The following is a 24,908-nucleotide window of genomic DNA, read 5'->3' as shown; positions in this document are numbered from 1 at the left end:
GATTCAAATGAATGGACCTTAATATAAATTATAAAAGGAATATTCCAAATTATCAATCTCGAGCAGAATATTATACCGTGAATCAGTGTTCCCACAGTTTGTGAAAGCAGCTGGAGAAGATCGAACAACGCGTGATTCCTCCAATTCCCGAGCACGCGACGGCGATAAGGAAAGAACAGGTTGCTGTGCACTCGCTAAATGTAAATTATGTTGCTGTTGAAGATACACTGTCGTCATAGGGCTACCACTTAGCTGGGCAATATCATCTGAAAATAAACATTATTTAGTCCAGAAAAAATTGATGAATGGGTCGAATAGGTACAGGATGTACACTAGTATGATATCAAACCGTGTAATGACAGTTCTCCCTGTCATTACTGATGATACTACCACTAAAATATTCAAACTGACAGCTATTTAAAAATTTCTAAAGCATCAGAGAATGGTCTAGGTATGCTTGTGTTAGAAAAAAAACAAAAAAAAACGACAGCACGTTACGGTTAGCTTGCTGTACTGAAACTCGATGCTGCAAGTTTTTCTTCAAATTGAGGGCAGAAATGAACTGGACATATGTTCAACAGAACCTCATTATGAACTCAGGAAATCAATTCATCCCACAAACTAACATGATTTTAATAAGGAATGGCCTGCTCCAACTGGACGTATGGTAACCAGTTTAGAACGACCAGGAACAGCAGCGGCGCATTGTGGAATAGAAGAAACTGATGTTGTTCCATAATGTACTATTTTTTGACTACCATTTGAACCTGCTGGAAATGGCGCATTTGCCTGGCTTCTTATGTAAGTCTGCAAATAAGAATAGTTATCCAGCAAACTTCATACAGTAAATAACACACACTGGGAAATACATATGATAAAGAAACGAAAAATTTGTGATATTACTGCACTTCTGGAAATGCAGGGACAAACCTTGACAAACTGACGTGAATTTTGCTGTAAAGCAATACTCGGTAAAACTGGAGCAATTCGAGCTATAGGAACATTAACTGACTGTTGGAAGAAGCGTCGACCATCTCTCTTGAAATTGGAAAAATAAAATATTTAGAGACTTCGATACAAACAGCTTAATCTCTCTACATAAGCAGAGCTGTGTACAGTGTAAGTTAAAATGAGTTAAACTCACTCTTTCCACTTCATCGACAGATGGCATTGTCTCATCGCAAGTTAAATCTGAAACTGCAGTAATAATAGTGTACCATAATTACTTTAATTTTACATAGTAGTTAGTACTTCGGTAATCTGGAGGTCAAGTCCGACTAAGTGAAAATTAGAGACATAACTTTGAAACTTACCATGAGACATAGTAGATTGTTAACCAGAAGCTTTACATCAAGCGGACAAAAATTTCTGGAAAAGAATGTACTTAAAAAATCACTACACTAGACAAAAAACAAATGGACAGCTGAAAGTGCACAATCTAGTTAAAAAACGTAAGAAATGTTGCAATGAAAATGAAAATAATCACTGAATATGAAGAAAGCATTTAATATTCCAAATGTGACAAATGAAGTGCAAAAGAGTGAAGGTTTTGAAGGATTTAAAATAATGAGGGAGAGTCGCTGATAACAATTATCATCACGAACATAAGGATGACAACACAATTCAGACTGAAACAACTCTGAAACGAACAATGTCGCTCGACATATGAAAGACAAGGACGTATAATCATAAAGATGAACCGAAATATACGTAGTAAGATGCGAGCAACCTTGCACAATGAATGTAACAAAACAACCAATATTGCAAGGAAATGAATGCAGTGTGCTTCTTTATTATAGCATCACTTCATGCATCACCAACCCTGAAGCTATTGTTATTCTTAGGATGTTTCCGCAATAAAATACCGAGAAATATCAAACAAAACGTAGCCAAGAAGAGATACGGGATGCATTCAAAAACTGCAAGAAACAACTAGCGATCACAAATTTCACGCGACACAAATTCACGAGCAGCAGGAGCAGAAAAACGATAGCAAGCATTGCAAATATTGCGCCCATTCGACGCTATCGAATTTGCTGGCAGCTCCGGTTCTGGCCCTCCTGCTCTCTGCAACCTGCACGACCCTCGCTGTTCTTCTCTTCATTTCTTCTTCTGGCGTGTAGAGAAGGGATACCAGTTTTGTTGAACGAGACGGAGAAAGAGCAGTGAAGAGTACCGCTCTCCTCTACGTGCTTAAATAATGTCATAGGAGGAAGGGGCTTTGTTAGCAGTGTGTCCTGCAGAAAGGTGCAATTGCGCTCTGCATCTGCCTGCACTCACTACTCTCGAATATTTGCCGATAAAGGGGTAGTGCCATGAAAGGTCGAGCTTAGGTCATACATATCTCGCAGTCTTCCTTAGTTCAGTATTCGTACGCAACTTCAGCGGGATGCGTCCTCATCCGTATTCTTCATCCCGTCACTAAAGCCAATTCTCATTCAAGGACTCTGGTTTTTTGTTTGTCTGCTAATTGCAGGTATTTCAAGAAAACAAATTGAGGGAGGCGGTAAAAGCATGCATCAGTCGCGATGTGATGATATTATACACAGAAATAAACATTTGTCTAAATGTGTAGTCAATAGGTATTGGTTACTGAAACGGTCGATAACTTTGACGTAGTGCGTCGATCGTGGAGACTGGCAGACGAAGGAGTGCGGTGGGGTGTGGCTTTGAGCGAATGATTGGCGAGAGAGTCGTAGAGAAGCGTGCGATAGCGAAAAGTTTGTGCATTGCCTTAGAGAAGAGATTATATAAAGTTCATATACTCTGCGTAGGGACCTTTCGTGATGTGTATCGTCATTGGCTGGTATGAATAGTAATTATCGTACAATGCGGTATTTCTTGGGCACTGGTCAGTTTGTTCTTGTCACTAAATTATAGAGGAATTCACTCAACTACCAATACATTTGTCTATTGCTGTTGCACTTCGTGCTGCAAAGACTAAATCGTAGCCTTCCTTCAGTATTCAACCATTCTTATTTGTTCATTTGCATTCTAATATCTGGTCCTGAGGAAAATGTTTTGCAATCTCCTCGTCGCAAAATTACTGTCCGTTTAATGTACCCCAAAACAGTACTAACTAAACATCATTTCTGAGAAGCTTATGGGGACTAGCTTTTATGGCTTTTCAAATGTTGTAACACCATACAATTATAGTACAGTAAAGGCTGAAAAGACACATTGTCTCATATTTATTACTTAACATCCGGCTCGTGGATACAGTTTATCCTGACTACTTTAGTCTAAGACATGTTGCTGATATTTCTGCACAAAGCACTTGTCATTTCCAACATGGTAAATTACGTCAATGAAGACAAATATTTGAAAATGAAGGGGATAAAATATAAAAACTGGAATTGTTAGTGTTCGAAAATTCTGTTCAGTAAAAGTAACTTTAACGAGCCAAGTTAAGAGAGTGAGGATGTGTGCAAGGTTATATCCGACTTACGTAAGTCATTGAACATATAACATTTTCTTACATTTCGGTAATGTATGTGAGGTTACTTTGCTTTGGCATAGGTACGCAGTATATCAAGTCTTAAATTTTCGTTCTTCAGCTCTACAAATCAAACTGGATATTCCGATAACGAAAACCTGCTCCCTTTTTAAATAACTACGCCACCCGACAATAAGCACACTCCAAAGCTGAAGGCTCCAAAACCGTTGGACTATCGTCCATTGAACGACGGACCACTTCCGGCGCGAAAATTCGTACGGTTCCTTGTGTGAAATTTATTGTTCCCGATCAAAAGAAGTGACGAGAAACATCTGAATTAGAAACATAAGTTACAAGATATGTTTTTCAAACAACCGGTATTATTTGTTATTTTTACTGTAGAAAAAATTTGTGTGCTTGTTACTTTGAGAAATTCGAAAACATGAGGCATTACATTAAAAGATGGTTGCGAATTTGAAAACAAGAGATGTTTCATGTTTAATGCTTCATGTTTGATAATGTCTAAATGTAACTACTTGTGGGTTTTTCGAGGTACTCAGACTGGAGGGCGATCTAACCTTTGCTGTTTTGTCATTACAGAATGAGAAATGTCTTAGTGTTAGTAACTTGTTTAGTACTTAAAGCGTGAAAATCGTCCTCGTTTCATTAGTGGTTTATTTCAGAATAGAAAAAAATTTGGTTTATGATGACACTTGTGCTTGATGGAGTGGCACCTGAACAGACACTGGTCCTATTGAAATTAGAAGATGCTCGTGATCTCCATCAAGCATTGAGGGCACTCGATTTTCGAGAGGTGGTACTCTTGGTTGTTATAAAGCAGATAGTGTAAATGCAGACAACATATTTGTAAAAACTAAGATTGTTCAGATTTTCAGTGCAATGTTTTTAGTGCCACTGAGTTATCTAAGATTATTTGTATTCTCAATCCTATTTTCATTGACCGCTTCTTACATTCGTAGGCCATGTTGATGGCATAGTTTTGAAAAAGCGGGTTAAAACTTTTTTTTTATGGGTCAATCGATAAAATTTCTAATTCGCAGAACTTTTCTTGGCAAAATATGTGGTTGGAAGTGGTAATGAACAATTACTTCTAGTATAAGCTGACATAATTATCGTATTGAAGTCCTAGCCGTGTAGACAAATTGTGCTTCTTGCTCTCAGTTCCTATAAAATGTCTTTTTTTAACAGCACGTGATTGAGGTTTTTACAGTTGTTGTTCCTGCTTCTAATCATTTAACTCTTTTCCCAATATAATGAAAAGATGATATAACAAAGCAACATTCACACTTCTATAGTAATATGCGAATCGGAGAGGAGGACAAATACTTTGTATTTCATTCACTAATTTTCTGACGTTCGTAAAAGTGTGGTCTTCATCTCCTCTCATTCATTAAGTATGCTGTCAGCTAAGCTTAAACTAATCTAACGATGGAAGCCTTATATATTTCGTCTGCTTCGATTTTGACAAGTTCTTTTTCCTTACCAACGGCTTTCTATCTTTCATATGGAAGGCTGTTCATGCCAGATCCCTCGGTGTTCACTTTCTTCAAACTTAGTTACATGATGCATCAGCAATTTCCTTCTATGCACTTCCAGATTTCTATTTTCTAATTTTCTGACCAAGTGCTTTCAACAGCTGTAATTGTCAAGATGCCTTTTGAGCTTCTTCAAGAAGGGATATTCCATACTTATGTTGTTATCTCTTTCCATAGTTCACTGTTGTCAATAATTGTTTCGAAAATTGTAGAACTGCTAATTCCATAAATGCTAATTTTGCTCTCCTTCCCTCAATAAGATAGTCTGATTGGACTTATTTTGGCACTGCCTTCCCTATTTTTAAATCCCTAAGCACAAAGTATCTAATACTTTTTTTTATAACCACGAGAAATATTGTATGATTTTTTGAAACATTTGGCGATCTTTTCCTATATTAGAAAAGGTATCCTAAGGAAACTATGTAGCCCTGTTTTATATGAGCTTTGGTTTCATTTAGTTATGCAACTCTGAATTTAAGTGTTACCACTAGCCGTGGGAAAGCATACACTGGACGATTTCTGAGGTTTGCATGTATGTGCCTCGAGAAGAATATATAAGAATTCAAAAAGCGAAATTATTAGTAATAGTTTTTGAAAACCTCTTCCATTTAAAACAATTCTTCGCGTTACTCATTCAAATGAAAGTCGTTATAAAACGCCCCCAATCACCATGAGCTCCGTCTTTCTACAGGTTTCTCAACAAACCTGAAATTACTTGAAACTTGAAGGAGATAGTTGGTTATTTATTCCTTAGGAACCTCTGTAAGAGCACAGAGAATTGAGAATATGTATGTGCCTTCCATGATTCACGCCTCCCACATGCTGATGTAGGTAAGCATAATGGGATTTTATGCGGCAGACAGAAATTATGCATTTACAAGTTAACGCATACTAGTTTAAGAGGACTGTTAACTTAAATTGTTTCTTTGCTTTGCTATACTGCGATTTCACTAAAATAAACTGATTTAAACAGAATTAATCTGTGAGTACAACTATCGGTAGCGTTGCCATCCTCCTGCCATCTTTTACCAGTCTTTGTCGTATTGAAAGTTCTGATTGTATTGAAAATATGACTGTATGTTTACATGGGTTTTCTTGAGCTTTGTGGAAAAAGCCTGCAACGCAGTTAGTCGTTTCACCTATCTACTAGTTATACAAAAACCGAAATTTAATTCGAACAGTAGCTGGATTAGATATTGATCGTTTTTTCAGGACTATTCGTGTAAATTCAAGTATTCTTTTAGAATTGTGTTATCGATATTAGCAAGAATGGTTTGCGAATTGTTGTGGATGATCAGAATTGTGTTCAAGGAATAGCTTACTTTAAAAGCGATTTATTTACTGAGTTCATTCTAAATGAAGATGTTGTAACGTTTCGCATACCTCTCTATATTTTCACGGTTATTTTTGTCTACTTCATGACATGCTTTTTCATTCTGTTATGCTTCTCGATTTTCACCACCTTACTATTTTCCTACAAATTATCAATTTTTCACAGACGCAAGAAGTATAAAATATCGAGTTACTGTGTTACAACTACCCTTCCCTTTTTTATTTGCAGGAATGCTTGAGCGCTTTTGGTGCTGGAGTCAGTACAGTTCTGAAAATGACTTACGATGGTTACGGTGAACCTCTCAAAGTCATGCTCGAAAAGGATGGAACTGTTGCAAGATGTTTAATCAAAACCCAAAATCCAGATGTGGTAAGTGATTTCCTAGTTTTTTTTTTTTTTGATGAATTTGTTAAACTGAAACAAAAACTGAAAGATATTGCTGATGTTAGTGCGAGAATTTAGGTACTTGATTTTGATTTCAATCCTGCCAGTGTTGCTGCAAAGGTTATAATGAAACCATGGATGCTGAAAGAAACATTTCACGAGCTTGATCAGAGCAGCCCATCCGTTGGTTTCAGAATTGACCGATTTTCATTGAGTGTAATCACAGAAGGAGATCTGGGTACAATCAAGGTTCACCTTACACTTGAATATCGTTTTTAGGTCTATTTTGTGTTGCAGGTCTTGCGACTCTACGGTGATTTTTCGTTATCTACTTGAAGCAGTTTTATGTGGATCCAGATTGTCCGACTTCTTATGCCATATTTTTCAATGTTTTACTTGTCGAAGCAAATTGAACCCATGCTTATTTGCAGACGAAGTTTCCACATTATTCTGAGCAAATCGAACGATTGGAATGTAAACAGCATGTCGAGTTTGCCTATAGGCTGAGTCTAGTAAAGCGAATGACTTCCTCGTTAGATATCTGCAGTAAGGTGAAGATACCTTAGTATAAGGTTATAATCACTTGAGTTTTTGTAAAAAGCATTGACTCGATAAATTTTATGAAGAAATATTTTATCGTATGTCTTCTTTTAGTTGTCTCTCCGTATTGATCACCGAGGCATACTGTCTATACAATTTATGGTGGAGCATAATGAAAACCATCATATCTTTCTTGAATTCTTTGTAAGTTTGTTTTCATTGTATTCCATACAGAAGTTGTCAGGGTTTCTCAACGACTGCAAATCAAACACAGCCTTTGAACGTTTTTTAGAAGGAACTCATGATGTCAGCTAAATTGTCTGATTGCACAAGTTGGGTTTACAAAAGTTGTGCTGGAAATGAACTGTTTTCAGTGTATACCTGATATCCCTACATCGGAAGAGGAAAATATCTCTGTGGATTAATGCTACAATATATTTGGATTATGATCACTTCCGGAGAAACACAGTATTTGCTACGGTCGGATTCCTTCATTGTTTACCAACAGTTTTTCTCTTTCCTGATAACAGTTCGAATCCCTTGAAAACAAATTTTATACTGTTATTTTTTTGCAGTTGAACTTCCTTATGCATAGTGTTACGATTAGGGTAATAGTAAGAGAAGCTATATTCTAACACTTAATTTGTTTTAATATTTGAAATCAAGGTCCGTATGGCTTTTTAATGAGCCATGACAAGTGTTTCATTTACTCGGAAAATTTATCATCATCTTCGTCGGTGCATATTTTACATGACCGCTGACAGTTTTCCAGCATAAAACTGGAAAACAATCCTTTGCAGAATCCAACATTTTTCCAATGAGTGCAGAAACGTTTCCGGTCACTGCACGTTTTTTGCGCAGAAGATATTTCAGCAGGATTTATTTTTGAATTGATGAGCCTTCTCCATGCGGTTCCAAACGATTGTTTCAGTCTGTGATTTTCAAGTCTTAATTTATATGGACATTCAGTCAATGAAATGGTAATGCAAATCTGAGCGACTCGGGACTTCAATTGCAGAAATTGAGCCTTGGTATTTGGAATCATGACAGTACCTACATTCGGAAATTCTAGTGAATCACGAGAATACGAAAGATTATAAGCTGATTGATAAGCCTTCATGGAAATCCATGAAAGTCGTTATGTACTATCAGCAAACGGCTGGAAAGTCCTGGTCAGGTATTTACTCTGTGGAGGCGTAAAAACTAGGAAGTTAATGAATAATGGAAAAGGACAAAAATGTCCCGTTCTTTTCATTCCAAGCCCACCTGTTGAATTTCCTCGTTGTTGCCTCTGTTGTAGGTGTTATTACTGTACCTGTAATTGATAATTTTGTTGTCACTGTTTCGTTGCTTAGTACTTCTACTAGTTTGCAAAAACCACATGATTCGGGGCAGAAAGCCTGCATAAATGCGTTCGAAATTGTGCAGTAGCCATTTTGCACAAGTGTAAAACAGTCTGGCCGTTGATCCACACATGGCTGAACTGAAATGTATAGTCAATTGATTCTTTATTTAAAGAAATAGTGAACCTAGGTACCCCAAATGAAGAAGATTTCAATATATTTTAGTAGTGTGTTAATTAGCGCACCTGTGGAATTGCTGCACATGCTGCAGCTCTTCGGGCAGTAATGTTTCATCCATCGTGGGTTACCTGTACACCATCCTGAACAGTAACAATGGAGTATCATGAAAAATTGAATATCTGGAATAGTGCGCCGATTGACACGCGCAGAAAGGGGGTGATAGTTGTAGACTTATTGAAGAAAGTACATTAACAGGAAAAAACTAATGTTAACACCGTAGCCTAAAACATTTTCAAAAATCATGTCTTCAGTGAGTGAAACTTCCAAATCATATCGTGGCGAGCGATTTCAGGAATTCATAACTCACAATTACCATAGTTGACGAGTTCGTCGCAATCCAAACGAATGTTTTTGCAAGATTCAGTGATGGTCAGAAGTGTGGATGCATTTGTGGGTTTCCGACTTTCATTGGTTTTAGAAGCTGGGGTTTCCGCTAGTCTCTGCATTTCAGTCGTACCTGAAGTTATTAAGACTGAGAATTTACTAATTCAGGGAAAATGAGCTAAACTACTGGTGAAATGGTGACTCTTTAAATCCTAAGTCTTGTACTGAAATATTGATATGCTTACAGTCATCATCTTAGTGCTTGTATCATCTGTATGCCAAAACTTTCTTTTTCACTTCCCTAATATCGTTAAGTCAATATATGATAAGAAAAAGGTAAAGAATTTCAAATAGTCACGGAGTGGACAATTGTAAAGTTTATTAATTTTGAATATATCGAGTGTGCTGAAATGTATTCGTTGACCAATAGCAACAGGAATTTTCGGCAGTAATGTTGGTTGACCATTGCGGCTAAATGCTCGCGATCCGTAGTGCATAATCGAATCGTAATCATAATCAGCGCCAAGTGAATCGATCATACCGTGATCGTATTTTTCAAATTGCCCTGCAAATAAGCGTTGGGAAAAAATGTTGAATTTTAATGAACCAAAAAAAATCCTAAATAGATGAAAGAAATATGGCTATGGCAGTGGAATTGGGACATGCACGTAAAAGTTCATTACATTTGTCACAAGAGTAGTCAGTTGAAATGTACTACCAGAAGAACTAACCCTGCATTCCAGGTTGTATATTTCCCCAGAGTATTGTTATGTGTTTATCTCGATCAGTTCTGGATTGTTCATGGAAAAACCCAACCGCGTGCATCAGTTCATGCATTATGATGCCCTTTTGTATGCACCCTGTACCGAGCGATACCGTTTGTCTACCACCTAATCAGTAAATTTAGGAAATTTCTGTTAAAAATAATTAAACTTGCAGCACAAGGAAAATGTTTTAAATTTAGTTTTCGCCTCGTACTTCGACGACATCCAGTTTATTACATGATTGTAGTCAGAATTCGAAGTTTATATCGTGACATCATGCATGACAAGAAATGGATAAATAAGTGAAACAAATTCTCAGAACAACTAGGGATGTCAATTAAATGAATGAAGGACGTAGTTGTAAGAAAAGTTATTTACCAGTTTTGCCAACCATTGAATAGCATCCTCGATCGGGCACTATGTAGATATAATCATAATCTTCAATAGATCGTGGTACCCAACGAACACATGTACGTTGTGTATACTCCTGCATTGCAGCTGCTATTACTGAACGACTGCAAAATATCACCCATACATATCACATTACATCCCATTTATATTATTTCTTGTGGTGAATAGGATTCAAGATGATAATCTGTCTGCAGAACCTAATCTTATTTCATGAAGAATGAAATTCCCTTTTTTATGGCCTTCATATGCTGCAAAAATATGTAACACATAAGGAAAACGTTCTTCAAAGCATCCTGAAACCACACCAATACATCACAAATTTTTTTTGCGTAATGAGGAGTATAAAAATTAATTGCAGAATAGTGTGAGTTCTCAATTAACTTTGCAAATTTTATGACATCCAACGAATTGTTGAACTTTTTACTGCTGGTTGAAGATCAAGTACAAGGATTTTTATACTTTTCAGTTATCAGTTTTAAAAATTGACGAAAGGTGTCACCTATATGGACTGTACTGGCTACTCATGGCATACGGTATTCGTGAATTAGGCCACAATTGGTGTCGATTTCGTACCGCGTTGTACAGTATATTGTTTTGCGGATTTGTGTCGTCGTTATCAATGTTTGGATAAATCTGAGATACGTGACGATGACAAGTCGTAAAATTATGTGCAAAAAGTAAAAAGTCACTTTGTTTACATTATCTAATGAGCACTGCAGAGCTGAATTTAGTCTGTTAAATAGAAGGGGCATATAATGAAACAATCATTCAACAAGAATACCGTTTTAAAAATACATAATATGTTTTTTAGTTATGATTATGCCGGAAAGCCATAAAAACCGAGCTAGCGACACAGATGCTTCCAAACAGAAGTTCAAAAATTGCAATGTTAAAATCGACTCAAAAAAAGAGCTCACATTTGCCAATTCAATGATGTTTATATCCATATCACCCTCAAATTTGCCACTACTATAAAGGGCCCAATCATCGCTGTTCCGCCAGACATCATCAAGCTCTGAAGCCATTGCGAAATCGGACGGTATCAAGAATGTCTCAGAATCAGCTTTCCGACGATCAAAATACTACAATTGAAATAAATAGTGCATTTTTTTCTAAAACGATCCAGAATGTAAAAACCATAAGCTTAAATTGTAGTTCTTTAAATTCGCTAAATCATAGTTCCATTTCTTATAGAATTAAATGGACTATATGTAACGTCAAATTTTGGCCATAGATAATGCTTTTGATACAAATCTTTTTCGTTCAACGTTTTTGAAATCGATGCATTACAACTAATGCATTACAACCAACCTTTAAATCATCCAAATCGTTCATTGCAGCTACAGATATATGTAAAATTGTTACATATATAATGATATATGAGTTAATTTTAAGAAAAATCATGCGTCTACGCTGTCTGCAAATACGATTGATATATCTTAATGAAACATTCTATAACGGGCAGTTGTGAGGTAGTTGTAATGTGAAAAAAAAATATTTCACAATTCAACCGCGTGACAATATTAGCTATTATCTGTAAAAAAGTGATGGAACTGTAGCAGCTACAGTGCATCATACCTTATTTTTTCTATTCACGTCGGGGTGCTTTAAATCACTCCATCCATTATTTCATCCGAAATTTCAGAAACTTGCACAGATGATCAGATAATAACCAGGAATAGGAGTGGAATGAAATGAGGAAAGATTACGGGGGACTGTAAAACATACTATTCGATATAGTTAATTTAGTTGTTTATTATTTGGGAACTTTTAAAAGAACTTTTAATTTTCAATTTTTAACTCTTAATATATAATTACAAATGAAAAAATTTAATCAAAACAAACATTGTTAAATCTCGATTTCTACCTGAGTTTATGGAATTGTTCCCTTTGGTTTACATAAAAAATGAAAAACTTGAATGAATTTAAATAAATTGAAAGTTTCTAAACAGTATAAAGTTAAAGTAGTCTTGAAATAAAGTTTATTATTTTTTTTATTAATTATGAGAAACACTCGGCCTTTCCACCTTATAACACAGCATACTATTTTCATTTGCTTTGAACTAAGGATTTACAACTGATTTAGCAAGTGATTGTAAGTAATGTAGCCAAAATTTAAGTGCAACTTTGAAGGAACAGAAAAGGAATCGTTGGTAATACACAATCGAGGTGTTCGAGGAAATGGTTGCGGCCCGTTACCAATGTCAACGATAACACAGATATCGGGCTTGTTTTACGTTTAAAGTAAACAAAATTCATAGTTTAAGATGTGGGGATTGTGTTAGTTCAAGGAACAAAAACCCACAACTCGTGTCGTGCAACAGACAACGTCGATCAACAAACATTCAGCTCCTTCATATAAAATGGGCACTTTTCATCTAATATGGAAAACCAATCCTCACGCCATCATAAACTAGTCTCATAGTTTCTAACCTACTGTCGAATTTGAGCTGGGGTCTCAAAATCAGTCAAGCTCCAGAATTATCAAACCATGGTTGACTTTGCAGTTTCCATAGCTTGAGAAGTGGGATTAAGGAAATGATGCTAGAGTTCGCATAAGCCTCCTTCAGCTGTAGTCTTCAAACCACTGCGCTCACACAATTTCGACCTGTAGTATACCCGGTGGAAGGTCGCAAAGTAAAGCAGCTAACCAGACATAAAGTGAAATTTAACTCGACAACTCAATTTTGACAGATCTGTTCCCAGTGTTACTATCTGACAATGCGTACAGCTGCATTAATCTGCATTAATACCCCAGTCTTCTAATTTATGTTTGGAAGACCCGCACAACGTACTAAAAATCAAAATTGTTCCATAAGATGCGTGCATTTCCCCACAGCAAGAAGTGAAGTTTGTCTATTCAGTTTTTTTTCTTTTTTTATCTTGAACATTGCAAATAACATGAGAAAACGAAGTTATTACACAGTTACACATTATATAAACCTCACCTGTAACCCATTAAAGCCATAAAAACAAAATGATTGAGAGAAAAACATTAGTCATAATATCAGAACTTCATACAAATCATACTTAAACTTATATCACAATGACATGAAGCAGTTTAATGCTAAAAAGGAAAGAATGATAAAAAAAAAATGAAATACAGACACGATAAATTATATAAAAACAAAAAGTATGAAGAGCAACAATACAACAATTCCGCTGTTTTCGATGTAATACTTGCTGAGGGCTGAATTTTAGTTGTAAAACACAGCTATTCAGATAAGCACAAAGATAAAACTGTGAGGATACTGTTCCAACAAATAGCTGTTCGATTCATTTGGATACTAAACCGACCACTACCAAAAACGTGATTTGCTCTAAAATAAAATAAAACCACTTCCTTATTTCCCTGCAGTGAGCAATCACTGAACAAATTAGTTAAAGCACTAACTGGAAGTTCTGAAAAAAATTCTCAAAATTTAATTTTTCATAGCAAACGCGACAAGACAGGTAAATTCCATTAGAAATTCTATGATTTTAACACCAAACAATTCCTTTGTTTAGAAGCTTATATGCTCTTCCATCTATTATAATGTTATTCGATAAAAATCCCGTTATCGCTCTTATTTTTGCTACTATTAAAAAAAACAAAAACAAAAACAAAAAACTGTTAACAGACTGATTTCCAGAAGCTTCTTGTGACATTAATAATGAAGTAAGTTGCAATAACAATGCAAAATTCATTTGCTTTTCTTCGACGGAGTTTCCTGATCATACTTCGCTTTACTTTTGTACCACAGTGCAAATGGAATAATTGTTGATGGTGCGACCAACATCAAAAATATCAACCATACACCCACTTTTGCAGAAAACTTCCGGTCATAATCTTTACGTCGATAAATATATCCTGAGGATATACTTCAGTTTTAAAGAATCCTTTCTATACCAACAAGTTTTATATTTCTCCGTAACGTGCATTACCTACTCGTGTATCATAATTCGACTTTATTGGTGGTGAATCATGCTGGGCACTTTACCGTTGCAGTGAGTAAAAATACGAATCTTTGTAATAACTCGAACAGTAAATTATAACAAGCTAAAAAATGTGAAATAAGCGTTTCAACTTTAAAATATATCACTCCTAACCAAATAAAAACTAAAAGACCTTCGCCTGGAGCAGTTGTGTAGCTAACGCGCACTTCCTTCGCATCTTCAGTTGGATAGTATGTTATCTGAGCGGATGAATAATTAAATGCACCAACAGCTCGTGGACGCACCACTACTGAATGTGACACATTATTGCCGGGACCTATCCTTTCCCAGCGTACCTGAAATTTGAAAACCAAATTTCTTTATACACCAGCTAATTTTTCGGAAAATGGTGTAATTTAAAACCCGAAGACAATTAAAATTGTTAGGAATGTCTGTATGTCAACAAAATCCAATGCAGAACTAAATTACCTGTAAAAGGCCTCGTATAACATCAAAAGCTTGTGTGGGGAAACCATCTCGATCATCTAATGTTACACGCAAGGCAGCCTGAAAAACTTATTTAACAAGCAAACTATCACTCATTTGCTTCTTGCGACTAAATTTGTTGAACTCATCTAAATACAACTTCAATTTCAAAAGGCAAAAAACAAATGCCTGCAAAACGGCAGGTAATGCAAATTTGACCTTTAGACTCTGTTCTTATTTGGAAATGGTTAAATAATCTAATAGAAACGTTCAGTTAATATTAGTATTGTGGGAGCTTAATGAATAAAGTTACTATTAAATCTAATATCTCTTACCTTCTCACCAACATTGTAAAGGCGATAATCAATAACATAATCCATCCCTTCAACTGCATATTGAGACAGCGTAAATTTTGATGCAACAATGTGTGCGGAGTCATTAATATCTGTATCCTCTCCACATACGATATTTACATATAACATTAAAAATGCCAACAGTTCCCACCTCATCTAAAATCACTGATATATACGAAAACAAACCCAGAATTACCGTATAATTCGTAAAACTACAAGGTTAGTACACGAATATTTTTTACATCATTTCAAAGCATTTACAGAAGAAGAATCTAAAACTTTCCAGGAAAGGTTAACAGGAATAACTCATTAAAGTATGGAAGTTCTGCAGTGAATATATTTCCCGAAGATTCAAGCAAGTAAGCAGAACAGTTCCATGGAATGTGGAAGGGCTAACGTTAATCAGTGTATAGATCGAAATTTCGACCAACGAAATAATTAGTAACAAAATGATTGATCATACTACCATAAGTCTGATTCAAGAGGGACAAGGACCACATCGTTCAACATTTAATCATACGTACACACTATATCCATAAGAAAAGCTGCCCGATCGACCGCACCACACCTTACATACCCTTTGCACCTTGCATTTATGCAACACCGCCTACCTTCGACCTCCTCCAATCGCAGTGTATTCATGAAGCATGTGGCGAAATGTAAATATGAACTGCACGAGCTGCAACCACGCTGTGCAATTACGATGACTCAAAATGACGCTGGGTTTCGTGTGGTGGTTGGACCACTTCTGTCTGGAATGGGCAAGACTTTTCGGATTGACTTGAATCTAAAATTAATCTAAACCATTACTAACCGATTGCCATCTTGAACACCAAATACCGCTATTGTTAGTTTTTGGCGAGTTAGGCACCCCGGTTTGATGAGAATTGGATAATGATGTGACACTGTTAAGAAGATAAGCGGTCAAAGGACTAGAGTGGCATGTAGCAACCTCCATCTGTATGGATCAATTAACAGTGGCAGGATATACCGTCAGAACCCACACAATAATTGAAATCAAAGGGGGAGTTGGAGACAATAATGACAGTATGAAGTACAAGCTGGGCCAGGAACATAACTGTTCACTGCGAAAAGGACTTAACTATTGAACTTCTGACCGAAGTATATAAATCCGATGATCGACCTATGATTGGTTTCAATAAATCTGTGTGGGATGAGAAGGACGAACCCAGAGAATTAATGAAATAATGAGTAAATGTCGTTACAAAAGATCTATGTCGTAGGACCTGAAAATATGCTAAAGATATTACGATGGAATAGACTAGAAACGTTAATAAATGAAAAGTCTGGTCTCGATGCCTTTCTAGAGTTTTTTTTTTTTTTTAGAAGATCAGTTCGCAGTTTATGCCACGTGACAGTTTAATTATAACAATGTTTCCGTTTGAAATGGTACATACTTGATGTCATTTTTCTTTACTTTTATTCTTTTTTCTGTTTCAACACTTCATTTTGCTTCACTTCTACTTTTATCAGTCTTACTATTATTTCTCTCGAAGAATGCACTCGATCCAGAAGACTACCATTAATGGCTGATAACCAATAAGCAGCCTGCTAACACGATAGTGCCGTACTAATAACTATACATTCTTAAAATAAGATGCAATTAAATTTGTTCCAGACACAATTTCACAGTAACGCAAACCCTCACAAGATGAGTCTGCGGTAGCACAGTCATGATCAAATAACAGAGTATATTAGTCCTTATTTTTCAGGCAATTTTGATAAAACGCTACGTTCGATATTCAACTTCGTCGGATTTTCCCCTTAAAGGGATACCCCAAAATTCACGAATCTTGACAAGTGCAACAAAATTATGCAGCAATATAGGGAATGTTCCGCAGATTATGGATACTCATGAAACCTTTTTTGAATGTAACGACAACAAACGTACGAAAACTACCACTTTTCCACACCAAATTATGCTGAAATCCAATGTATCAGAACAAAACAACCCAGCACATTATACCAACATCAATCAAAATTCAATATCTAGGCTTTCCGATTTTCCCAAATATGGAATCTGGAAGCATCTATTAATATAAGCATGAAAATCGAGGTATTTGACTGCTAAATATGTCTTAACGTACTTTACATCTATGAGTAACTAAGAAAGACTATTGAATTTTCAATCTTTTTTGTAAAATTGTACGAATATATATTTCCAAAATAAATTAGAAGGAATAACTGCGATGTTCATCAGGCTTTCGGAGCAATGTCGTAAGTGTTATCTTTGTGATTCTTCACCATGCTCGCTAGCTTTTTGTCAACATAATTTGCTGGGACAATATAGCCGGCAAATGAACGACGTCCAATAGCTTCGCCAACAAAAAACCAACAAATTATTTCCACCGCAACACATGTTCGCACCAGCGTATCCTATAAAAAATTGAGTCTGATTACCACAGATAATAATCGAAATTTTTTTCTAACGGATCACTTTGATTCCCAGTTTCCTTTTTACGCACTGAAATAACGCATCTCGATGACAACTGGGATTCCATTTAGTTTTGACTCAGACAATAACGATAATTAATAAAATTGTTAAGTGGCACAAATCACATTTCAGAATATGCAGAGTTCTCAAATAAGCACAGTACTTCCTTATGATGCTAAGAGAGGTCCCTTTAAAACAAGAAAGGCAGTCCCATTTTTGATCACTTTACTGCTAAAATCCTGTTAAAACAAAGCCTTTAAATTGCCTAAACAAGTTCTGTTCTACTGATGAATGATATGAAAAAGACAAACAATAATTTACCATAACGGTCCATTGGGTGTATGATCTACTTGTAATAACATCCATCATTTGCCTGAAATCTTTCTTGACGGCTGGCCACTCTTCCAATGTTGGTGGTTTTAGTTCTTTATGCCAACAATCTTTCCACAACGCTTTTCGCCGAGGATGCTTAGAAAAAATAACGAAGTAAGAATGTTAAAATCTTAGGAATCCCACAGAAGTCATTAAATATAGTAGTCTGTATTCCACTTCCAAGATCTTATCACGAAATCCACTTTTTCCTAAGCATCTAAGATGTTAATGTGATCAGAAAAATGAGGTCATACAACTTACAAGATCATTTCCTCATCTTTTCTTGTAATTGAAAAGCAATCAGCAGTTTTCAACTTTCACTTCGCAGCAACATAACTAAACACTCGATTAAACCACCATAAATTATTAATTACCTGAGTCAGATGATGGCGATAGATGTGACCGGCAGCATTTGCCAGTTTTTCGAAAAGACCTATCTGCTTCGACATGGCTGAAAAATGGATAACTAAGCCAAACAACGATTAAAGCTCAATAAGAGCAAATTGAAACTGGCGAAAGAAGCAAAGTACTCAAACAGGCAGTCTGTTCGATCTTTATATGACTGGCTCGGTATATTATAATGTTTAAGTTATCAAGCAAGTCATTCTCAAATGCATCTCAACCTTGTTCCGACAAAACATTGATTTCATTTGATAGTCCACCCTAAGCACCTCTCAAACAGCGTGTATTGAAAAACGGGAAAACAGATTGCCGGTATCAAACATCACTGGGAATCGTGAAGAATATTCTCCAGGATGATTCGCTTGGGTCAATTCAAAGAATAGAACAATTGTGCAGAAAAAAGAAGGGTGCTTAAATGGGAACTCACGCTGTTGCAAGAGTATGTATCACTCAGCATTTTTGAACAGATACTCAATTTAAAATGAGAAAACGTTAGAAAGTATTTTAGTGCAATAAAAAAAGAAAATAAGACATGTCCTGAAAAATATGTTCACCCGGACGTAAAGACAAATAAATAGCATTCTTCGAAGTAAGCCCAGCCACTAACTTTCCCCCCACTCTTGCCTTCGTCTACTCATTCCAATAACTCCCACACGACGACCAGATCGTCATACCTCAAATCTGCATGTCATTCGTATAGGTCTAACTGTATCCGAACAATTCTGCTTAAAATTCGAGCACTACTAGGCATGATGCTTAATGAGGAACGTTCGGTTCACTTCAGCGTGGTGTCTTCCTAAATCGTGGTTGGTTGTTTGTTGTTGGTTTTATAATGAGCTTGGACGGATGAAGTAAATGTATTCTCCGGTTTAGCTTCCTAAATGTGGCTATTATGAGCGTGGATGGGACCATTGCCCTGAAGAATTTAAATAACATTTACAACAGCATTCACAACTTCATTGCTCTGTAAGTTATTTCTCTAGTTTATTTCATATTTTTTGAATGGGATTGGCTTGACGGCTTTATCCTAAACATATTTGGGAATTCTATGATTTGACGGCTTTATCTTAAACATATTTCAAGATTTATACGTGTAGTAATGGCCAGCACGAGAGCATACAAGAAGTTGAATCTGTTTTAACCCTTTATCTTATTTCAGCTGCTTTCGTTCCACATTTCGAAGCATTTAAATTCGTTGATTACTGTCGCTACTTTCTGTCATAATGTCCTCATTAAGATTTCGATATAGATTGATAAACGAGTAACGGCTGTTATGTTACAGAGCTGATAAGGGAAACGGTTCGGATATTGCGTTAAAGCTACGGTACTTGGAAGCATCACTCGAACAATTGAAAGATTCCATCGATTCTACTTCTGATATAGTTGGGTATGATACATGCGTTGTTGTATAGTGACGCAATTTTTTTTTTCCCGTAACGAATACTTTTTGCATGAAGTAACACTGTCATCATCAAAATAGGCACAAGTATTAGGGATTTCCTTTCTGAAGTTCTTCTATTTTTCTGTGTTATAACTTCCAACAAAAAATGTGTAAATAGAGAGAAAATTGCCACTTTTTTAGGAACGAAAATTACCAACGTGCAAAGATAGCTGACTTGAATCGGCGGATTGCACTGAAAGACGGTCTAATCAATTCGTTTCGGAATGGACAGCGTTCATTCAGCTCATAATAGTGATCTTGTATCATTTCCCTTTCATTTAGTTGCACTGGTAGATTTAGCGGTTGTTCCTCCTTTTTTTTCAAATTTCTTTAGAGTAACCGGTATCACTGCCGATTTTCTGGACTTAGATATTTCAGAATCTTTCTGCCAATAATCGAAACGCGCTTCCCATTCATTGCATGCAATGTAATTGTGCGATATTGTCTCCTAATATTGCGTCCTTTGTGGATGCCAAGCCATTTTCTCTACCGTTCTGTCGACAGACACAAAACAGTACTTCGATAAGCGCGGAAATCATCAATTCATGGTTTGTTTTTCGTGGGAACATGCTTCGATACCGTTGTCTTGGAAAACATTGAACTGTATAAATTCCTGTGGTAGAAAGCTCTTAGAAAAATTAATGTGTTATAAAAAGAAGTGATTTTTCGTTTAGATAATTTGAAACAATTAACATTTGCTATCCAAATCATTAGGATCAAAAATTGTACCACTGTCATTGCCGACGTTTCGTGTGATATATTTTCCAGCAACCTCAAGTGTTTTGTATAGGCATGGTTTTTTTTTCGGTAATCCTAATCAGAAAATGGATTAAATGATATATTTCAAGGGAGATAGGTGAAAAGATATGTTCTGTTCAAGCTACAATAAGGGATATGTCTCACTAATATCTGCAGAGTACTAGTAGTCGTTATCTTCAGGCCTTGTAAATAAGAGATATATTAAATGTTACACGTAGAAACTTTGCAAATGTTCTTGTAGGTGGCAGGTTGAGAGAATGTTCGATTTTGAAAATATTGGTTTTACGCATGCCCACGATGGTGTCAAATATTTGGTATGCGCGAATTGTGAGGATGGTCCTGTAGGCTATCTATGTCCGGTGACCAAAGCTCACTTTGTTGCCGTATGTCGTGTCAAACAGGAATAATTTATTAGTGTTCTGAACAGTTCACTATTCCATCTCTTCTATTTTTGCTTGACTGTCAGGAACAACGTCCAGTGACTGGTGGTGTTACTTTAGTAACTTCAGCTTTGATCTGCTTTTTACTTTGACAGACTTTGGTATTTTGATTTAAATTAAAAGTGGTCATTTTTTGGAGTCACACTGGTCTTCTACTGTCGAAACATTAAGAGTAACGTTGCGAGTCTTAATCTTTAAAAAAAAAAAAGGAAAAAACTATAAATTATTTCTATTTATAGGACAGCGGAGTTTGGTTTGATCGGCTATTTAGTCACGTCAAAAGTTCTGTGTCTGACGTCGCCAAAATATGAACGTTATGCTGCGCATTATTTTTTGAATCCATTAGTACTGTAGACTACTATTCGATATGAATTGATATTATCCGAGGAGCTAAACCCCATCTCATCTTTAACACTATATCCTATTTTTAAAGAGAGTGAAATTTTTTTATATCCGCAATAAGAAATAGAGCTTCAAGTGAGCTGAGCTCTCACTAAGAACTGGAAAAATTACTTTTCCCATAAATTTATAAATTTGATCGCACAAATTTATTGCAAGTAAAGGATCATTTGGTATTGTTGAGGAAAATATTTGCAGTGGTCTTTGGTACACTTCCTCTTTTTCCCAATTTTTTGGATTCTAAATCCCAAATGTAAACCAGTGTATTACAGGATAAATTTCAAGAAATTAACTACTTTTGTCCTTTAAAGAATTGAAATGTGAGCTTCTTTCTGAGTGGTTCATGTTTGGTTGTGTATGTTGGTGTGTTTTTAATGTAAAAGTTACATATATCTATTGATTATTACAATTTTACAAAATATTACAGATTATACGTGTTCCTGTGTTTTTAATATAAAGGTTACATATATTGCCGATAATTTTACGTTGATATCTGTTATTATAATTTTACAGTGGTACTACAAATCATATACTTTGCTATGTTTTTAATATAAAGGTTGCATATATGTTTTGTTCATTACAATTTTGCAGAGATATCACAGATTGGTATGTCGATTTTTTACTGGTATAAAGGTTACATAAATCTTTTTTTTTTAAATATAAGGCTACATATATCTCTTGTCGTTTTTACGTATCGTTTTTCTTGTTTTATTGTGGAAATTATGTTCAAAATTTGCTCGGATTTTCCGATATTCTTCAAGTGATTAATTATTGACTCTTGGGTTTTTTTGAAGATCGTTTAATGCACTGTTTTGATATTTTATTTATCCATGTTTATTTAGTGGTTTGCAGAAAGTTTGCTGCCAGCACTATTTAGAATGACAACAGAGCAGGGACAAACAAATGTAATTTTTCCCATACTGTGCCTTGCGAGCTCGTTTGTTACTTCGTGCCATATCGTACTTATTTTTGCTTGCCTTTTTAGCTGATAGCAATTTAAACTTATGAATTACTGGTATTAGTCTGCAAGTTATGTTTATAGGTGGTGAGCACAGGTGTAGAAGAACCATTGGATTTAATTCGATTAAGTTTAGATGAACGGATTTATGTGAAAATGCGCAATGATCGTGAGGTTTGGAGTATTTTTGTTTTTTCAAACAGTAATTCATGAAGATGTTCAGAAGTGCTTTTCTGAAGACTAGTTATCTGATGCAGGAGTAGTACAGGAATAGAAGTTCAATTTTATTTCTTTTTTCGGGTCCCTTTATTGAAGTGGTAATGGTTTTCTCTGAATTTGTTGCACATAGTTATGGTTTTGATCAGTCTTCTTGGTCAGTTTAAGTCTCCTTGTGGTAGTTCTTCCTCTGGATGTTGATTGTACAAAAGAAAACACAAGCTTTGATAGTGGTCAACTTCAAGTTTAAGTTTAACAACGCAGATTTTTGTCATTCTACTGCCGGTAGTCATTACTCCAATGGTGCTTTGTGATTTTAAGAAGCATATAGAATTTCCAGGTCCGAGGTCGTTTGCATGCGTTTGATCAACATTTAAACATGATATTATCTCAAGTAGAAGAGACAGTAACCACCGTTGAATTGGACGAAGAAAATTTTGAAGAAATGCATAAACAGACGAAACGTCAGATACCGATGCTGTTTGTTCGAGGTGATGCCATTATACTTGTTGCTCCGCCTCTGCGACATACATAATTTCGTTTTTTTGCTTACCACTTTGATTTGATCATTTAATTTTTGCTAGTTAAAGTTCGGATGGTTTTACATAATTCCTGACACTCTTTGAAAACTCTTCCTACCTAATCATCTCATACTTTTTTCACACTGCCTTTTGATCGCAGTCCGTAAAGCAGAGAGAGTCTTCTGCGCCACTTTATTTGTGGGAATGCCAATTTGCTTATCATTGGTAGCTTTTTTCTTTTGGTTATCTACAGCTGTGCACTTGTCCTTCTTTTGATAATTTCTTTACCATGATTCATTTACGTATGATTTGTGTCATTTCGTGTATTTTGAGGAATATTTATTGTTTTCGATGTTCTCTGCACTTGTGAATGGGCATTCAAGTTTAGAAACAGTGCTTTGTATCAGTTTATCCCACTCCGATAGTGTATTTATACGTTGTTTTTTTTAATGGTAAATCTCTGTTTCATTTTTTATACGGTCATTTCTCTGGTTTTATGTATTACTTACTGATTTGTGGAATGTATATTATGGAATCTCGGCTCACAAATTTTCTTTACGGTAAGAGTAAAACTGAAATAAAATCCACCGCTTTAGTTCTTATTCTATGCGCTCATAGGTGTCAAATAGTTCTCAATGTTGAACCATGAACAAGAAAAAGTTTTTATACTCCTTTGTCTGCGTCCGTTTAAAATCACTGCCAATCATTGGTTGTATTGGTTGTATGGACATTCGGAAAGAGAGCACGGTTGCTTAGAAAGTAATGACAAATTGCGGGTTGGCAGTATATGAGTTTTTTTTTTCGAATGAAAAATTTGTTATTTATCATCTCTGTTACCATTGTTACTTTATTGCAAAATCTAGCGCATGTATTCTGGCGCGTCTTCCAAAGTTATGTGGTGACATGACTTGGGTTTGTCTTGTCTTCGAACTTTTAAAGGAATGAATTTAAGTAAAAAGTAACTTCTGAAGCATTGACAGATAAGACTATTTACTCTGCCTAATGGTGATATAGACCACTGAATGAAAAATGAAATTGTGATTACTAACTGCCTTTCCAGTAAGGGGTTTAAGCCATAATGAGTATCAAGAGTTTTCATCTAGTTTTACAATTTGAGCTGAATAATAATGTGCAATTTGTTTTTCAAATTCTAATAAGTTTCTTCACCCGAAACTATCGCCACTTTTTTGCCTATATCAACTGATTTATCAAACAGTATCTTTGAAATGTGAATGGTATTCCTCTTTGATGGAAAAAGTGATAGTTCGAAAGCTTAAAACACGGCAGCCCATTCGAGATATTTGTTGGAAATTTATAATAATTGTATTGCAACTATTTCGAAAAGGCCCAGAATTGGAATTCTGTCGATATCGATGAAAATTTCTTCGCGGAACAAAAAAGAGCAAAGACAAAAGATGATTAGCATGAATCTGGGGGAAAGCGCCACTCTGGAAAACGTTCCTTTGAATGAGCACAAATTTTAAGCAAACATATGTTCAAATGTTCAAAATGTTTAAATTTATTAGATTATTGTGGTGGTTTTATTCAGCGCGAAAAGCATCCAAGATTGTTAACCAAAAGGAAAGGATAGCGACGAAGTTATGTGGAGTAATGGTTGCAGGGAAGAGTACATCCGATTTGGGGGCAGATTCAGGAAATAATTACCTTTCAATCAGTGGACAAAATCGTGGCTGGTCTCTATGTGTGCACTAATAATGAATAATAGTAATAAATAATAATAATAATTAACAAATAATAATAATAATAATAATAATAATAATAATAATAATAATAATAATAATAATAATAATAATAATAATAATAATAATAATAATAATAATAATAATTAGTAATAATAAT

General features: G+C 35.6%; 8 protein-coding genes across 8 annotated transcripts in view; 3 read left to right on the top strand and 5 right to left on the bottom strand.

The window, feature by feature from the left end:
* Positions 1 to 1,680, bottom strand: part of LOAG_17510 (hypothetical protein) — a 10,870-nt gene extending 9,190 nt beyond the window's left edge. The window contains exons 1-4 of the mRNA XM_020450172.1: positions 1,314 to 1,680; positions 1,145 to 1,197; positions 931 to 1,038; positions 627 to 807 (exon numbers count right to left, since the gene is read on the bottom strand). Coding sequence (XP_020306196.1) covers positions 627 to 807; positions 931 to 1,038; positions 1,145 to 1,197; positions 1,314 to 1,323 — 352 coding nt within the window. The 5' untranslated portion in view covers positions 1,324 to 1,680. The remainder of the gene's footprint in view (positions 1 to 626; positions 808 to 930; positions 1,039 to 1,144; positions 1,198 to 1,313) is intronic.
* Positions 1,681 to 2,753: 1,073 nt separating this feature from the next.
* Positions 2,754 to 8,676, top strand: LOAG_04242 (repair protein Rad1/Rec1/Rad17 containing protein). Its single transcript, XM_020446547.1, has 9 exons — positions 2,754 to 2,851; positions 3,558 to 4,250; positions 6,237 to 6,392; positions 6,554 to 6,694; positions 6,788 to 6,958; positions 7,141 to 7,260; positions 7,364 to 7,453; positions 7,624 to 7,729; positions 8,050 to 8,676. Exons 2-8 carry the CDS (start codon positions 4,140 to 4,142, stop codon positions 7,672 to 7,674), a joined length of 840 nt encoding a protein of 279 aa, XP_020303129.1. The 5' UTR covers positions 2,754 to 2,851; positions 3,558 to 4,139; the 3' UTR covers positions 7,675 to 7,729; positions 8,050 to 8,676.
* Positions 7,706 to 11,666, bottom strand: LOAG_04241 (hypothetical protein; the record flags this gene model as incomplete). The annotated part of the gene is made up of 10 exons (XM_003139778.2): positions 7,706 to 8,181; positions 8,516 to 8,732; positions 8,838 to 8,912; positions 9,146 to 9,289; positions 9,581 to 9,721; positions 9,888 to 10,046; positions 10,299 to 10,435; positions 10,831 to 10,964; positions 11,249 to 11,413; positions 11,643 to 11,666. The coding sequence occupies 10 exons, from the start codon at positions 11,664 to 11,666 to the stop codon at positions 7,956 to 7,958; spliced, it is 1,422 nt and encodes a 473-aa protein (XP_003139826.1). The 3' UTR covers positions 7,706 to 7,955.
* A 2,181-nt stretch (positions 11,667 to 13,847) lies between these two features.
* Positions 13,848 to 15,247, bottom strand: LOAG_04240 (hypothetical protein). Its single transcript, XM_003139777.2, has 4 exons — positions 15,068 to 15,247; positions 14,736 to 14,813; positions 14,440 to 14,602; positions 13,848 to 14,181 (listed from the first exon to the last, which is right to left on the bottom strand). Exons 1-4 carry the CDS (start codon positions 15,239 to 15,241, stop codon positions 14,015 to 14,017), a joined length of 582 nt encoding a protein of 193 aa, XP_003139825.1. The 5' UTR covers positions 15,242 to 15,247; the 3' UTR covers positions 13,848 to 14,014.
* A 1,644-nt stretch (positions 15,248 to 16,891) lies between these two features.
* LOAG_04239 (ATP synthase g subunit family protein) lies at positions 16,892 to 18,378 on the bottom strand. Its single transcript, XM_003139776.2, has 3 exons — positions 18,287 to 18,378; positions 17,862 to 18,008; positions 16,892 to 17,482 (listed from the first exon to the last, which is right to left on the bottom strand). The coding sequence occupies exons 1-3, from the start codon at positions 18,359 to 18,361 to the stop codon at positions 17,303 to 17,305; spliced, it is 402 nt and encodes a 133-aa protein (XP_003139824.1). The 5' UTR covers positions 18,362 to 18,378; the 3' UTR covers positions 16,892 to 17,302.
* Positions 18,379 to 19,206: 828 nt separating this feature from the next.
* LOAG_17509 (hypothetical protein) lies at positions 19,207 to 20,921 on the top strand (the record flags this gene model as incomplete). Its single annotated transcript, XM_020450171.1, has 6 exons — positions 19,207 to 19,280; positions 19,597 to 19,701; positions 19,897 to 19,988; positions 20,038 to 20,057; positions 20,134 to 20,303; positions 20,756 to 20,921. 6 exons carry the CDS (start codon positions 19,207 to 19,209, stop codon positions 20,919 to 20,921), a joined length of 627 nt encoding a protein of 208 aa, XP_020306195.1.
* Positions 20,922 to 22,017: 1,096 nt separating this feature from the next.
* LOAG_17508 (hypothetical protein) lies at positions 22,018 to 23,639 on the top strand. The gene is made up of 3 exons (XM_020450170.1): positions 22,018 to 22,258; positions 22,396 to 22,485; positions 22,868 to 23,639. The coding sequence occupies exons 1-3, from the start codon at positions 22,232 to 22,234 to the stop codon at positions 23,060 to 23,062; spliced, it is 312 nt and encodes a 103-aa protein (XP_020306194.1). The 5' UTR covers positions 22,018 to 22,231; the 3' UTR covers positions 23,063 to 23,639.
* A 623-nt stretch (positions 23,640 to 24,262) lies between these two features.
* On the bottom strand, positions 24,263 to 24,908 carry LOAG_04236 (hypothetical protein; the record flags this gene model as incomplete). The annotated part of the gene is made up of 2 exons (XM_003139773.1): positions 24,263 to 24,538; positions 24,759 to 24,908. Coding segments are annotated over 2 exons (426 nt in total), but the record flags the coding sequence as incomplete, so codon positions are not given.

Source organism: Loa loa, assembly GCF_000183805.2.
Source record: "Loa loa unplaced genomic scaffold supercont3.85, whole genome shotgun sequence".
Classification (NCBI taxonomy): domain Eukaryota; kingdom Metazoa; phylum Nematoda; class Chromadorea; order Rhabditida; family Onchocercidae; genus Loa; species Loa loa.
The sequence above is the reverse complement of the archived record's forward strand: the minus strand, read 5'-3'. Positions and strand labels throughout refer to the sequence as shown.